Source organism: Camellia sinensis, chromosome 1, assembly GCF_055761805.1.
Source record: "Camellia sinensis isolate YWXY chromosome 1, ASM5576180v1, whole genome shotgun sequence".
Taxonomy (NCBI): Eukaryota; Viridiplantae; Streptophyta; class Magnoliopsida; order Ericales; family Theaceae; genus Camellia; species Camellia sinensis.
In genome coordinates, this window is record NC_138961.1 from 193,675,233 (window position 1) to 193,686,179 (window position 10,947).

General features: G+C 37.9%; 2 protein-coding genes across 2 annotated transcripts; both read left to right on the forward strand.

Moving 5' to 3' along the window:
• Positions 1 to 4,558: 4,558 nt before the first annotated feature.
• Positions 4,559 to 6,678, forward strand: LOC145821836 (uncharacterized). Its single transcript, XM_082918410.1, has 3 exons — positions 4,559 to 5,762; positions 5,852 to 5,951; positions 6,028 to 6,678. The coding sequence occupies exons 1-3, from the start codon at positions 4,987 to 4,989 to the stop codon at positions 6,676 to 6,678; spliced, it is 1,527 nt and encodes a 508-aa protein (XP_082774536.1). The 5' UTR covers positions 4,559 to 4,986.
• A 2-nt stretch (positions 6,679 to 6,680) lies between these two features.
• LOC145821841 (uncharacterized) lies at positions 6,681 to 8,594 on the forward strand. The gene is made up of 7 exons (XM_082918416.1): positions 6,681 to 6,709; positions 6,916 to 7,085; positions 7,183 to 7,212; positions 7,302 to 7,552; positions 7,633 to 7,839; positions 7,919 to 8,008; positions 8,104 to 8,594. The coding sequence occupies exons 1-7, from the start codon at positions 6,681 to 6,683 to the stop codon at positions 8,209 to 8,211; spliced, it is 885 nt and encodes a 294-aa protein (XP_082774542.1). The 3' UTR covers positions 8,212 to 8,594.
• The last annotated feature ends 2,353 nt before the right edge of the window (positions 8,595 to 10,947 follow it).

Consider the following 10,947-nt stretch of genomic DNA (forward strand, 5'->3'; position numbering starts at 1 on the left):
ATTTCAATCGAATTGATTTTTTTAATTTTTTTATAATATATTAAATTAATTTAATTGGTAATGTTTGTTAAAAAATTTCGACAAAATTCAAGCGCGAACGCAAAATGATCCACTCAAGTAAGAATGAACTTATTAATTACTTTGAGAAAAATGAATAAATTATTTATCACTTGATTTTAGTCTAATATGTAAATAAATATGATTAATTGGACTAAATCTCCATAAGTAAAAAAATTATCTAATTAAAACTATAAAAAACAAATTAATACAAGACTTTAAATAATTTAATTTAAAGTCTAAAACTTTTCTTCATGCAGACAGACGGACAAGTTGCACTCTTATAATTGGTTAATGCATGTAGTCCCATGACAATAAATTATGAGAAGCTTTTAAAATTAATAAAAAATTTGATTTAAAATAGAAAGTGTTTTTATTCTATTTCAAGAATTACTCAGAAAACGACAAATTTTACATGTTTAAATGCCTTGAAGACTTTATTGGGTAGTCAAAGTTGCATCCGCTATCATAAATAAAACGAAAAACTCATGCACTTTGAAAAAAAAAAAATACAGTAACAATAAAATAAATTTAAATTTGAGATATTGTAAAATACATTTAAAATTAATTTGATCTGGACATTTTATTTTCATAACATTTTTTTAAAATGTGTAATATTGTTGTAAACAAGATAATTTTGATTCAAATATTGAAAATCTATTGATATAGAATTGTTATGCATGTATTATGTATTATTTATGTAATTAAAGATGATGTTTTGTTTAAAAGTGATGGGTTTCAATTCACCCACATCATTGTGTATTTTTTTATTATTTGTATGATAATACTCTTTATATATATACACTAGATCTGTGCCCCACTACAAGAAAAAGGGGTAAAAAACACGGAAGCATTAGCGACGGCAATTTTCCCGTCGCAAAAAATGGTTTTTTGCGACGGCAGCCTCAACCGTCGCAAATGAGGGCTTTAGCGACGGCATTGTCCCCGTCGGTAATAAGAAATGCGCGGTAGGAAGTAAATGCATCAGTATTAGCGACGGTTATTTTTACCGTCGCCAAAAGTAATTTTTTGGAGACAGCGTACGGTTGCTGTCGCGAATATTTTACATATTGCGACGGCAATTGTCCGTCGCAAATAAGTGTAAGTTAAACGGCGTCGTTTTATGCATAAATTACTTGACATTTGCGACGGTGTAAAACCTACCGTCACAAAAAGTGAATTTTTTTTTCCCCGCTCTTCATCTTGCCGCTCGATCAAAAGTGAAACCTATATCCAAATCCCTAAATCTGTGAAACCAAGTTCTTTCCCCCAAATCCCTGCGAAGCCGAACGGCGAACGGTGGTGCGGTGCTGCGGTGGTGCTGCGGCGAGGACGAACGGTGGTGCGGTGCTGCGGCGAGGACGAACGGTGGTGCGGTATGCTCTCTCTCTCTCTCTCTGTATAGATATATACATGTATCATCTATATATATACGTATATAAATCTGTATCATCTATATATATATATACATTGATAATATTTACATTATGAAATCTGTATATATATATATATATAAATCTGTATCAATATGTATATATATAAATCTGTCTCATCTTTATATATATATATACATTATTAAATCTGTATATATACATTATTAAATCTGTATATATAAATCTGTATCAATATGTATATATATAAATCTGTCTCATCTTTATATATATATACATTATTGAATCTGTATATATACATTATTAAATCTGTATCATCTTTATATATATATATATATATATTGATATATATATATATATATAAAAATATGTAAATTAATATGTATACATTATTAAATCTGTATATATACATTATTAAATCTGTATATATATATATAAATTTGTAGCATCTTTATATATATATATATACATATTGAAATATATATAAAAATATGTAAATTATATATAAATATATATACATTATAATTCTAATTACATTGATATTATAAAATCTGTATATTTAAATAAATAATAATAACATTTATGGAAATATTATTGAACACAAAATGCAACCAAATTAGTAAGTTTATTATTTTGACATTTATGGAAATATTATATATAATAATAACATTTATTATTTTGACAAATAATAAACTTTTAAAAATTCACAACCTATTTTTATATATGTAAAAAAAAAAATTAGTAAGTTTATTATTAAATTTATTATAACCAAATTAAACTTAGGTTGTTTATAACCAAATTAAACTTATTAAGTTTATTATTAAGTTTATTATAACCAAGTTTATTAGTAAGTTTATTATTAAGTTTATTATAACCAAATTATTAAGTTTCTTATAACCAAATTAAAAATTAGTATAACCAAATTAGTAAGTTTATTATTTTGACATTTATGGAAATATTATAAATAATAATAACATTTATTATTTTGACAAATAATAAACTTTTAAAAATTCACAACCTATTTTTATATATGTAAAAAAAAAATTAGGAAAAAAAATTGAACACGAAATGCAACCAAATTAGTCCAAGAATAGTTTGGTCAGGAGGAAGTGACTCTACTTGATTTCATTTATGAAAATTAGGAAGGTAACATGGAAAGTAGTTCTGTAGTTGTAATATTTTCTCCCTATATGTTTATTTTCATATATTTGACTTTCTATATGAAGAAGGGTGTGCATTTTCATGCTGAAAGGCCAAAGTGTAATCGGAATTGTAAATTGCAAAAATGGGCTATGAAGAGTCTATTATTTTTATTTGTTGTATTCTATAATAACACTGCTTGCATTTTCGAATGTAAATGGTACTCCTATTTCGTTTTGTGATCCGTCTATATTGGTTTTGAACTACCTGATTGTTTCCTTTGAATAGTGCAATTTCAACTTTTTGATAATTGACAAAATCTTTCTATGGAATAGAAATCCTAAGGTGCAACTTGTGTCTCATGTGGTGTTTGGTTATGATTTATTTATTTTTTAAGTTATGACTCAGAAAGTATGAAATTATATCATTTTTTATGTTCTCCTATTAAATCGGTAAATAACTAACTAGGATAAGACTACCTACCTATTTCAGAGAAATTGGATGGATAGGTATCATGGTACATGAATACGTTGGTATTATATTTAGAGTTACTTTGATGAGATATTTTTGTGGATGTGTACAGATGATGGATAAGAGTTGGATCGATTTTCCAAATAGGATGTCGAGCGAATACATTAATGGGATTGATGAATTCCTTGTGTTTGCCTACACCAATAGGGTTGAAGGTTCGATGATCAGTTGTCCGTGTAGGAAGTGTGAGAATCGATACTATTTTGTACGAGAGGGTGTACGGGAGCATCTGATTTTGAATGGTTTTTTTAAAAAATACAAACATTGGATTAATCATGGGGAATCTTACATATCTCTGCATGGTAATCGAGAGAATGAAACATTAGCTAATTCAGACATTGGGGATGATATGATTGGAATGATACAAGTGGCTATGGAAAATCCACATACCGATACAAGTGTTGAGGGTGATGAACCACAGGGGCCTGATCCTCATGCATTTGAACCCCAGCTCGGTCCAAATGCAGAGACTGCAAAGTATTTCAAACTTCTTCAAGATGCACAAAGTGAATTGTATCCGGGTTGTCAGAAGTTCACATCTTTGTCATTCATTGTTCGACTTTTACATTTGAAGGTGCTTAATCAGTGGACAGACAAGTCTGTTGACATGCTGCTTGAGTTATTAAATGAGGCGTTCCCGTTGGGTGTGAAACTCCCGGACTCATATTATAAAGCCCAAAAGGTCACAACAGATTTGGGCTTCACGTATGAGACGTGGGATGCATGTCCCAACAGTTGCATGTTGTTTCGAAACGAGGACGCCAATCTTGATAAATATGTCATATGCAACAGTTGTAGATGGAAATCAAATGGTGATGGTGGTTCAAATGGTCTTAACAAAGGTGGCAAACGAATAGCTGCAAAACAGATGAGGTATTTTCCTTTAAAGCCAAGGTTGCAGAGGTTGTTTATGTCATCCAAGACGGCTAAGTTAATGAGATGGCATGCAGAGGAACGAACTGATGATGGTGTCTTCAAGCATCCTGCTGACTCCCTTGCATGGAAAGATTTTGACCGTCGGAATATTGAGTTTAGTAATGATTGCCGAAGTGTAAGGCTTGGCTTAGCATCTGATGGTTTTAACCCATTCAGAACGATGAACATAGTTCATAGCACTTGGCCTGTTGTGCTCGTTCCATATAACTTGCCGCCATGGATGTGCATGAAGCAACCATTTCTAATTTTAGCCGTGCTTATTGACGGCCCAAAAGGACCTGGTGACAAGATTGATGTGTACATGCAACCGTTGATTGAGGAGTTGAAAGAACTATGGAATGAGGGTGTGTCAACATTTGATGCATCAACAAATCAAATGTTTCAAATGCATGCAGCTTTACTGTGGACAATTAGTGATTTTCCTGCATACGCAAACTTGTCAGGATGGAGCACTAAAGGCGAATATGCATGTCCTTGTTGCAATAATGAAACTACATCGTGTTGGTTGAAGCATAGTAGGAAACAATCATACTTGGGTCATCGCAGATTTTTACCTACTGGCCATAAATTCCGGAAGGATAAAGTATCATTTGATGGTACTCGGGAAGTCCGACTCAAACCCAAATTGTTGTCTGGAACTGAGATGTAGCTACAATTAGAATCTGAGGGTATTTTAACCCAATACAAGAGGGATGACCTTAAGGAGAGGCATAGGAGACAGGTAGAGAAGGAGAAAGCTGGACATCGCACCCACAGTTGGAAGAAAAAGAGTATCTTTTATGAATTGCCATATTGGGAGCACAATCTAATAAGACACAACCTCGATGTGATGCATATAGAGAAGAATGTTTGTGACAATGTGTTGTGAACAATATTAGGGGTTGCAGGAAAATCGAAGGATGGCGTTAATGCTCGGCGTGATTTACAAGATATGAATATTAGAAACCCCCTACATTTGCAGTTAAGAGGGTCGAATAAAGCCTATTTACCAGCAGCACAATTCACGATGACCAAGGATGAGAAAGATTTGTTCTTGAAAGTGTTGAAGGAAGTAAGAGTTCCCGACGGCTATTCATCCAATATATCACGTCGTGTGCGCTCACATGATAGAAGTATTGGGGGTCTTAAGAGCCACGATAGTCATATTCTGATGCAACAACTTATTCCATTGGCTATTCGAAGATCGTTACCGAAGAATGTAATTGAACCCTTGATTGAATTGAGCAATTTCTTTAGACAATTGTGTTCAAAAGTGAATCGTGCGACGGATTTGCAATATATTCAAGATCGTATCGCTATAACACTTTGTCATCTAGAGAAAATATTTCCTCCGAGTTTTTTTGATATAATGGAGCACTTGCCTATACATCTAGCTGATGAAGCCTTATTGGGTGGAGCGATTCAGTTTCGATGGATGTATCCAATTGAGAGGTATCTTCTTACTTTGAAGCAATACGTGCGTAATAGAGCTCATCCTGAAGGATCAATTGCTAAAGGATATCTTATGGAAGAATGCCTGAATTTTTGTGCACAATATCTCAATGATGTGGAAACCAAATCTAGTCGACCCGTGAGGAACTATAGTGATGCTGATAATTTGGGTCATGCTATTGGTGAAAACACAAGCTTTTATCTTGATAATACTTCTTGGGTACAAGCTCATCGGTACATCTTATTCAATACAAGCGCGGTTCAACCATTCATAAAGTAGGTTATGTCACTCACTCAATATTTTATTATGTTTTATTGAATTTTCTACAAAATTTTTTGTATTGCTAAAATTTCAATCTACACAGCGAACACCTTGAAGTACTTAAGCTCAAAATGCCTCGTGTTGACGATCATCAGCTTCGGCGTGAACATTTTGAAACTTTTCACATTTGGTTCAAGGAACATGTATGTATTTAACTCTATAGATTCTAGTTACTTAAGTCGAACTACATTTTAAATTTTACATTTTCGTGTAAAATAGGTCCAAACTTTGCGAAGGACTACTGATGTCATATTTTCTGAAGAGATTATTCTATTGGCAAATGGTCCTCATAACTTGGCAAGGAGGTTCAACGGGTATATACTGAATGGGTTTCGGTATCGAGTAAAGGCCATGGATGATCGTCGAGCCACACAAAATTGTGGTGTAGCTTTGAAGGCAGATACCATAAGTTATGCTAGTCGAAAAGACAAGAATCCTCGTGTGGGGTCTGTGTACTATTATGGACAATTGACAGATATTGTTGAGATTCGATATTCCAATGAGAAGAAACATGTGTTGTTTAAGTGTGATTGGATTGACAACATTCACGGAAAGAAAGAAGATGTCTTCAATTTCACGTTGGTGAACTTCAATCATTTGTTGTACCGAGATGATCGAATTACCAATGAACCTTTCATCTTGGCGTCCCAAGCAGAGCAAGTTTGGTATGTTGCAGACCCGTTACAACCAGACTGGCAAGTCGTGGTGAAGATGTCTCAAAGAGGTTTATTTGATATGAGTTCGACTGATCCACAAATCGAGCCATACATGAGCCAACAATTGGAAGAAAATATAATGCTTCGTGATGAAGAAGTTGGTTGGGTGAGGGAAGCCGCAGAAGGGGAAACAGTTGATATTCAAATAGGCTGATAATGGTGGAAACATTAGTAATTCAATTAAGGCCAAGGTTGTAGTTAATCATCAATTTCTTAATTTACTTTGTCTTTGTAATTGTATTAGTTCAATTAATGTCATATTATAGTTGACAACAAACCATTGTCTATGTTTCTAATGTCAATTAATGTTATATTGCTTGCAGATTATTATGGGAAGGAAGAGGAAGCCTGATCATCCCCGGCGCATGATGTCTGATGTGCTACATAACAGGACATCAGTAGCAACACCATCAGAAGAGGCATCACATCGGCCACTATCGGAGGGGCCTTTAGTGACACCACAGCAGCTACCATGTACTCAGCCTCCATGCCTACCATCGGTGCGTCCACCATCAGTGCCACCACTGCAGCTATCATCATCAGCTTATGAGCCATCCGCAGGTATATAAATTTGCTTTGATTTGTATAAAAATTATTTAAACATACATTTATTTATGCTCATTATATATAACTTGTTTATTCTCATTGTATTTTGCAGACCCTTCGACTTCTTCACAGCCCACCTCAGGTTTATGTGATATGATTTGTATTCACATTATTTAAATTTGCATTTGTTTATTACCATTGCATATTGTTTATTGTTATTGTATCTCACAGGTCATGTTAGTTCTTCATCAACCTCGACTAGGCGTGGTAGAGGATGTGCCAAGGGCATTAAAGAGTGGGGTACTGGTAAAAAGCTAGACATACAATTTGATGGAAATTACTGTCCAATAGGGGATAACGTGGCTAAGTTAACTACTCAACTTGGCATTATTGTGCGGAATGGTAACATTGTTCCTCTTACTTTTCTTGACTGGAACAATGTGCCTGATGATATTATTGATGCTATCTGCAAGGATGTGAAGGTAAAAGTATATTTTTGTCCACAAATTCGAATTCCAAAATTGTGTTATTATTATTTAAACTTTGAAATTGTGTTTTATAGGACAATTTGAATATATGTCCAGAGGAGTACAAGCCAATCTGCATGAAAAACTGCAACAGCATATGGAAGGATCACAAGAACAAGCTTAAGGCTAAGTATTTCAAGCCTAGAAGTTCTGATCCTAATCTGAAGGATGATGTTCCTATGCACATTGTGCCATGCCAGTGGGAAGAACTTGTGGAGTATTGGCGTACTTCCGATGCTGAGGTATACAAATAAGTTATATTTATGATATGTAAACATACAAATCATATTTACATACTCACATTTGTCGAACCTGTTATAGAAAATCGCAAGTAGGAACGCTAAAAATCGGCGAGCTCACGGCATAGCTCATACCACAGGGCGTACTACTTTCTCTCAGATACGGCATGAGGTTTACATTTTATTGTTATATTTTTGTATATAAATAAACATTGTATATTTACAAATTATTTACATTCTAATTTTCATATTTCTAAAAAAATGCAGATGACCAGTAAGGGGGAGTCTACTGATAAGATGAATGTTTGGCTTATGACACGTAGAGTAGATGACCCAGAGGTTATTCAGACCTTAGTAGTTTCCAAACACCTTTGATTGTATTTAAAGTTTATTTTTTGTGTGTCAACCATCTTAATTTGGCATATACTTATATGTCTTATTCAATACAGGATGAGTTTAATCGTCAACTCTCTATGCTACCTGAGGATGGTCGGACTTTGGAGGCTAGGAATGCCATTTTCCATGAGTTGATAGGTCATGACGGACATGGATATTGTCGCACATACGGGAGAATTGTGCCTCGAAGAGTGGTGTATAAAGATGGTGCTGGGCAATCACAATCAACACCCCAGCCATCGACTATTGATCAGATCACGCAGAAGGTTCGTGCAGAGCTAAGGGATGAGTTGAGGGAGGAGCTGCGAGCAGAGTTCTCTACACATTTACAGTAGATGAGAGCTGAGATGATGGCCTTAGTGTCACAGGGGGCAAGTGTGGATCCCAATAGATAGGTACGATATAAATTAAATTGTTTGATAGTTCAATTTTCACACAAGATTATGTATAAAATTCGAATATGATTACCACATTATGTATTGACTATCATAGGTTCCTGATGCATCGAGTGGCCACCGGGCATTTAGGGAATCTGCAGAAGACGAGAATCCATATACACCACCACCAGAACCCGGTTTGGGAGTTAGAGCCGGATTTCACTTTAGGCAAACTAGTTCCTTAAGAAACTTGAATTCGAGGCGTTAACGCCCCAAACTCAACAAACGGCGTCGGTTGAGCACGAAACTTGGCACACACGACCGCCTAGGCACGAGAGACTTGTGGGAGAAGACGGGGCTCGAATCGGGTTCCCGGTTTGGGAGTTAGAGCCGGATTTCACTTTAGGCAAACTAGTTCCTTAAGAAACTTGAATTCGAGGCGTTAACGCCCCAAAATCACCAAACGGCGTCGGTTGAGCACGAAACTTGGCACACGCGACCGCCTAGGCACGAGAGACTTGTGGGAGAAGACGGGGCTCGAATCGGGTTCCCGGTTTGGGAGTTAGAGCCAGATTTCACTTTAGGCAAACTAGTTCCTTAAGAAACTTGAATTCGAGGCGTTAACGCCCCAAAATCACCAAACGGCGTCGGTTGAGCACGAAACTTGGTACACACGACCGCCTAGGCACGAGTGACTTGTGGGAGAAGACGGGGCTCGAATCGGGTTCCCGGTTTGGGAGTTAGAGCCGGATTTCACTTTAGGCAAACTAGTTCCTTAAGAAACTTGAATTCGAGGCGTTAACGCCCCAAAATCACCGAAAGGCATCGGTTGAGCACGAAACTTGGCACACGCGACCGCCTAGGCACGAGAGACTTGTGGGAGAAGACGGGGCTCGAATCGGGTTCCCGGTTTGGGAGTTAGAGCCGGATTTCACTTTAGGCAAACTAGTTCCTTAAGAAACTTGAATTCGAGGCGTTAATGCCCCAAAATCACCAAACGGCGTCGGTTGAGCACGAAACTTGGCACACGCGACCGCCTAGGCACGAGAGACTTGTGGGAGAAGACGGGGCTCGAATCGGGTTCCCGGTTTGGGAGTTAGAGCCGGATTTCACTTTAGGCAAACTAGTTCCTTAAGAAACTTGAATTCGAGGCGTTAACGCCCCAAAATCACCAAACGGCGTCGGTTGAGCACGAAACTTGGCACACGCGACCGCCTAGGCATGAGAGACTTGTGGGAGAAGACGGGGCTCGAATCGGCTTCCCGGTTTGGGAGTTAGAGCCGGATTCACTTTAGGCAAACTAGTTCCTTAAGAAACTTGAATTTGAGGCGTTAACGCCCCAAAATCACCAAACGACGTCGGTTGAGCACGAAACTTGGCACACGCGACCGCCTAGGCACGAGTGACCTGTGGGAGAAGACGGGGCTCGAATCGGGTTCCCGGTTTGGGAGTTAGAGCCGGATTTCACTTTAGGCAAACTAGTTCCTTAAGAAACTTGAATTCGAGGCGTTAACGCCCCAAAATCACCAAACGGCGTCGGTTGAGCACGAAACTTGGCACACGCGACCGCCTAGGCACGAGAGATTTGTGGGAGAAGACGGGGCTCGAATCGGGTTCCCGGTTTGGGAGTTAGAGCCGGATTTCACTTTAGGCAAACTAGTTCCTTAAGAAACTTGAATTCGAGGCGTTAACGCCCCAAAATCACCAAACGGCGTCAGTTGAGCACGAAACTTGGCACACGCGACCGCCTAGGCACGAGTGACTTGTGGGAGAAGACGGGGCTCGAATCGGGTTCCCGGTTTGGGAGTTAGAGCCAGATTTCACTTTAGACAAACTAGTTCCTTAAGAAACATGAATTCGAGGCGTTAACGCCCCAAAATCACCAAACGGCGTCGGTTGAGCACGAAACTTGGCACACGCGACCACCTAGGCACGAGTGACTTGTGGGAGAAGACGGGGCTCGAATCGGGTTCCCGGTTTGGGAGTTAGAGCCGGATTTCACTTTAGGCAAACTAGTTCTTTAAGAAACTTGAATTCGAGGCGTTAACGCCCCAAAATCACCAAACGGCGTCGGTTGAGCACGAAAGTTGGCACACGCGACCGCCTAGGCACGAGAGACTTGTGGGAGAAGACGGGGCTCGAATCGGGTTCCCGGTTTGGGAGTTAGAGCCGGATTTCACTTTAGGCAAACTAGTTCCTTAAGAAACTTGAATTCGAGGCGTTAACGCCCCAAAATCACCAAACGGCGTCGGTTAAGCACGAAAATTGGCACACGCGACCGCCTAGGCACGAGAGACTTATGGGAGAAGACGGGGCTAACGGCGTCGGTTGAGCACGA